Here is a 6000-nt window from a genome sequence, read left to right as displayed (position 1 = left end):
AAGATTTTAACAAGAGTTTGTATTTGGTAGGTGCTTAACAGAATACTTTCAAAATCTCACTTCATTCCTACTCTGATGATTATAATGTATGTAGAACAAGTATCCACTCCATTTTACAGCTGAGAAACAGACTCAGAGAGAAGAATGTCTCTTATGAGCTATAGTACCATAAATTACTTTTCCTGGCTTCATATCTCCCCTAGATGACTTTATAATTGATTAGGCAGGAAATTATTATTAGCAGAATTTATAAGAAACATGATTATTGTATATAGATTAATTACGTAAAATGCTTTTTGCAGATTTTGAGAATGAGCCAAGAAAAAATTGAAATCTTTGAAAGTGAGTTGTCAGAAGAAAGGAGAAAGCAATTGGCATCTGATTTTAATATGGTACAGAAGGCTTTGAAAGTTAAAAGTGAGGTATTTTGCCACTCAAGATGTTATTTCCCTCTTTCTGCATTCCTACTTTAAGGATTTCATGTTATCATTTATTTTGATTTTAAAATAAACTGTAGCTATAGAATATGTGTTTCTGTTAGTAATAATGGGATGAGTATCCTTTCCACGAGCTGAGTTCCAGCACCAGGCAAAGAGGGGCTTAAAGGTCATAGTAGCAGGTCATAGTGTCATGGACTTGTCTCTCCTTTTAACTGCTTGTCCCCCATCTTGGAAAGGTCTATTGGGAGACAATCAGCCTATAGTTAGAAGAGAGACCTGGAAGTGAGTCCATGGAAGTCTAGATCACCAATTTAGAGGACAGTGACTCTTAATCAGTTTACAGGGTGGGTGATAGCCAGTGCAATGCCGCAAATCCCATCCTGATGACCTACGGGAATTTTCGGTGCAATGAGGTAGGAAACTACTACCGCTTGCCCTCTTCCGGTGGTTTTGGGTGGCCACTCTCTATTTTCTCTCCTTTTTGCCCAGTGCCTTCCTCATCAACACTCTCTTCCCCTTCTGATTTCAAGGCTTTGGGAAAATACCTAGTAACTCCTCTCCTAAAGTAAATTTTATATCACTTGTTCCCTTCGTAGGGCACCACAGATTCTCAGGTCCCAGTCGTCCACCAACCAAACTATATATTCCATGTCATCAGTGTAGAAATTTGATAAGAATCTACATATAACTGAAGTGTTTTCTCTCATGAATATAGAAAAAAAATCAGGATTGGAGGAAACCCGAGCTGATTGAGTCACTGAACATACATTATTAAGTAAGGCAGCATAATTTGTAGTTAGCACAGAGTTTGAAGTCGGTCAGACAGTTGAATCTCAGCTTTACCACTTCCTAGCTATGTGATCATAGGCAGGCCACTTACAATCTCTGAGCCTGTTTCAGTAACCCCACTGCATGGGGTTGTCACAAAATTAAAGGCATGGTTGTTCCGTAAAAAGTAACTTTTTAAAAAGATACATTTTAAAACAGGTAATGTAACTAAAGCAGGAGTGGCTGAAGAATTTACCTCTCTAGAAGCCTTGTTGAAAGTAGGAGTAACTCTAGAAACCTAGTCCTTCAACCTGTGAATGATAGAAACTAAGAACGCTCAGTTTAATTGATTGATTTAAGTAAACTTTAATTACTAAGAAAGCAGTTCTGCCAGAAGAATAATTTGGAATATTTAAAACAACAAAAAAATTTGTGAGAGTCATTTCAAAGATACCTTTTTAAAAGTATTATACCTTTTATGGGGAAAGTCTTATTTTATTTTACTAAATATCTTTATTTCTTAATCAGGGGTTGCAAAATTCAAAGTCAGAACTTATATGCCTTTATAATGAAATTCAAAGTCTTCCACGGGCATCAGAAGACAAAGACTATTTTTTAGTAGCCCATAACCTGCTACAAAGAGAGAATTCTGAATTAGAAGCAAAGGTGAGACTGAATTAATTTAAATGTCAGTGTTTGACTTTATCTTTTATCAGGATAAGAAAAAAGGAAATTAATTTTCAGGAAGAGATGACTTGGAAATTGTGGTTTCTTTCATTATTGTGGAATAAATCGCCATGTAGTATAGGTTATAAGCCAGGCTGCAGCTCAGAGTAGACTTCAACCACTACTTTGCTCTTAGGATTACTCTGTGAATTCTTTTTACTTTAAATCAGTTGCCCAACAGCTTAATTTTTGGAGCACATATTATAATGTAAAAGGTTTACTTAAAAATAGAACTACCAAATGATCCAGCAATTCCACTATTGGGGTATATACCCAAAAGAATTGAAAGCAGGGTCTTGAAGAGATAATTTGCACACGCATTTTCATAGCAGCAGCATTCACAATAGCTAAAATGTGGAAGTAACGTGAGTGTTTATTAATGGATGAATAGATAAGCAAATTGTGGTATGTATACACAATGGAAAGTTATTCAACCTTAGAAAAGGAGGGAAATCCTGCAATGTGCTACAATGTGGATGAATCTTGAGGACATTATACTAAGTGAAATAAGCCAATCACAAAAACACAAATACTGTATGATTCCAATTATGTGAGGTACTTAGAGTGGTCGAAATCATAAAGACAAAAAGTGTAATGGTAGTTTCAGGGACTGGGGGGGTGGAGGGGGTGTTACTGTTTACTAGGTATAGAGTTTGTTTTACAAGATGAAAAGAGTTCTGGGGATGGATGACGGTGATGGCTGCACAACAGTGTGAATGTATTTAATACCGCTGAGCGGTACGCTTAAGTGTATAAGGTTAAGACAGTAAATTTTATGTTATGTGAATTTTACCACCACCCCCAAAATTCAAAACAAACAGAAGTTTACTTAAGTGTCTTCAACCTTAAACCTTCAAATCAAAGCGGTTTTTTTTTTCAGCTATACTGAAAATTAGGTTCATGCTTAGAATTAAGAAAATGTTAAAATGTCCTGACCCCAGTGTGTTCCCCTAGTATAAAAATGGCTGCCAGACCAGGGTTAGATGGAGAATTGCAAAAATAGTACAAAGAATTCTCATGTACCTTCACGCCTCCGGTGTTAACATGGTACCACATTTGCTTTATCATTCTCCCACTTTCTCCCTTTTTCCAAAAATACCCTTCTTTAAAACCATGGATTTATGCATCCTTATGCCTTTGGTAAAAATGGATTAGATTACATAACAACTGTACAATGTTAAGTTAAATTAGAAGACTTCAAATAGGATGTCAATTTATATTATTTGTCAGTAATGATTTAAGCACTTAATGGACGCAATGTACTTTCTCATAATTATGTATTAGAGTATGCAAAATAGAATATTTGTCTTCTCACTTTACAGGTCTTGAAGCTCTCACAAGAATTTGAACAATTTAATCATTTTGCTATAGGGAGAAAAACTGCAGCTGCTAATTTAATTACAAGTAAAAACATCTGTAAAGATCTTGTGTCTAAACTACCAGTTTTGGAAGTAGAGATTCAAAGCCCAAAGGAAGACAGAGAGGAACTCTGGTAAATTGAGAAAGTCCATATCACATTAATTATTTATGGGGTCCACTCACCTTATTTGGCTTGACCATTGTAAGAATTTAACATTCATTTCCAAATGTTGTGAGTGGAAAAATTAATTATAAGCAAGTATTCCCCAAGGAGTTTGTCTTTTGAAATATTATTATTTTAAACTTTCTCTTGCTTTTTAAAATAAATTTATGCTTTTTGTGGAAAATTTGGAAGGCATGGAAAAATAAAAGGAATGATAATAACCCGTAGTTTCACCAGGGAAATGTGTTACTACCCTAACTTAGAGTATACTCTGAGAAGAGATTTTGTGCTATTTCTATGTAACATTGTATCTGGTAATCATTTTGATAAACTTTTCTCTCTTCCTTCCTTCCTTTCTCTCTCTCTCTCTGTCTCCCTCCCTCCTTCCCTTCCTTCCTTCCTTCCTTCCTTCCTTCCTTCCTTCCTTCCTTCCTTCCTTCCTTTTTTGTTAATCTTGTTAATCTTTTGTTAATCTTTTTTGTTTATCTTTTTTGGTAATCAAACTCTTGTATTTCTGCTTTTTCACTAGAAGTATCTCTCACAGAAACTTATGAGACTTTGGGCAAATGCATTACTCTCCTTTGGCACAAAAACTAATAAATGCAATCAAATTTTGTCTGGGCAAAAGCCTAGAACGAGATCATCAGAAGAAAAAGTAGATGGCAATTTTGACTTATATACTATATACTGAAGGATACATCGCCAGTGTACTAGGAAAATATGGTCTAGGTGTAGCCAAAGTTCTATCTATGTAAACGTTTTAACGTAAAAGGAGGGGGTTTTTTGTTTTTTGTTTTTGTTTTGCTAGTTTTGGACTGCTGAATTTTATGCCTCCCTAAAAGTTGCTTTTAACTTTAGGGTGTGCTCTGAGTCCAAGATTCACAATCATGGAGTCTATTGCAGAAGTGGAAAAGCATATTGGAGATATGGTGAATAGGCATGATAGTGGTCACAAGAGCAAAGAGCCAAGAGGCTTGGTCCCAGTATTTAGGTTTGCTGTAGGGGGAAAAGGAAGTCTAGGTCTTGAGCACTAGAACAGTGTATTACCAGGTTTTTAAGGGAGATTGGTCTAGTATCTCTAGAAGAGATAAATTGAAGAAGAAAAACAGACCAATTAATCCAGATATGAGCCACAGATGAAGAGATAGTGGCCTAGATTGAATAGGTGGCAATGGAGTTGAAGTGGCCAATCTGAACACTCTTCAGAGAAGCCGTTGACGTCAGCTATCAAAGCTGACAAAAATCCATCCAGCTGACTTGGGATCATTGGTAGGGATACTTGCCACAGGGTGCAATGCTGTGGCCTTAATTCAGTTGGAGGTGGGGAACCTTGTCATGATAAAGATACTGGACTTCTCTCTAAAGAACTCCTTGCTGCCACCTATTTCCATTACTTGATCCAAACTGTTTCCCATCACTGGGACTGTGAGAAGTCTCTGTATCTGCCCTATGCTTCCCTCTCCTCTTCTCGGAATGTTTCCTTGCTTTCTTATCTCCTGTGCCCCACTTCATAGCCTCCATTTATCTCAGATCCATTACACAATCACATTTGACAGTAAAATTGCATATCTACCACGTGCCAGGGACTGTAGGGAGATACTGAGGATACAAACTAAGACATAGCTCCTACCTTCATGGTCCATACAGCCTGCGGGGGGAAGATAGAAAATTAAGCAGTATTGAATACTATGGGAGCACAAAGGAGATGCCCTGGTGCAGGCTAAGAAACCAGAAAATATTCTTTTTTTTTTTTTTAAGATTTTATTTATTTATTCGACAGAGATAGAGACAGCCAGCGAGAGAGGGAACACAGCAGGGGGGGTGGGAGAGGAAGAAGCAGGCTCATAGCGGAGGAGCCTGATGTGGGGCTAGATCCCATAACGCCGGGATCACGCCCTGAGCCGAAGGCAGACGCTTAACCGCTGTGCCACCCAGGCGCCCCAGAAACCAGAAAATATTCTTAAAGGAAGTAACAGACTGAGTCCTGAAGTATAGATAACCCAGGGCCAAGCAAAAAGGTAAGGGAATAATTTTCAGGGGGGATATGACATATGCAAGAGAAGGCATGATTTGTTTGAGGAACTCAGTGACCTCGGTGCTGCTACAGCACAGAGCGTGAGAGAGGAAATGGGGAAGGAGATGACGAGAGTGAGGGGGTAGGCAGAGACCTGATCATGAGGGAACATGAGTACCCTCATGGGAACGTTTGGAGAGTAAGAAACTACCTCAGGGTTTAGTAACATGGAAGAGACCACAACAGACCTGCTCTGTGAAAAATAGATTGTTAGTACAGGGATGAAGGTAGTGAGACTAGTTTGGAGGTGGTTGTTGTTTGTTGAGTTTGGTTGTGAAAGAGAGAAGGGAATACGGAGCTGAGGTAAGAGGAAATGTGTTATGTTTAAATGCTGAGGAAGAGTCCCCACATGGACAGGTTTAGGATTCCAAATACCAGAGGGGAACTAGCCTTAGGAGATGGGCCACCTGGTCCATTGTAATAGGAGGAAGAAAGGGAAGATGGACAGTGATCCAAGTGAGTTTTTAGCT

At 38.1% G+C, this 6000-nt stretch overlaps 1 protein-coding gene across 1 annotated transcript in view; it reads left to right on the top strand.

The window, feature by feature from the left end:
* Positions 1–311: 311 nt before the first annotated feature.
* The window catches only part of CCDC30 (coiled-coil domain containing 30), a 60970-nt gene continuing 55281 nt past the window's right edge, over positions 312–6000 (top strand). Inside the window, 3 exon segments of the mRNA XM_008699348.2 lie at positions 312–422; positions 1737–1874; positions 3257–3426. Of these exon segments, the coding sequence (XP_008697570.2) occupies positions 312–422; positions 1737–1874; positions 3257–3426 (419 nt within the window).

This window comes from Ursus maritimus, unplaced genomic scaffold, assembly GCF_017311325.1.
Source record: "Ursus maritimus isolate PB19 unplaced genomic scaffold, ASM1731132v1 scaffold_12, whole genome shotgun sequence".
In the NCBI taxonomy this organism is placed as follows: domain Eukaryota; kingdom Metazoa; phylum Chordata; class Mammalia; order Carnivora; family Ursidae; genus Ursus; species Ursus maritimus.
The sequence above is the reverse complement of the archived record's forward strand: the minus strand, read 5'-3'. Positions and strand labels throughout refer to the sequence as shown.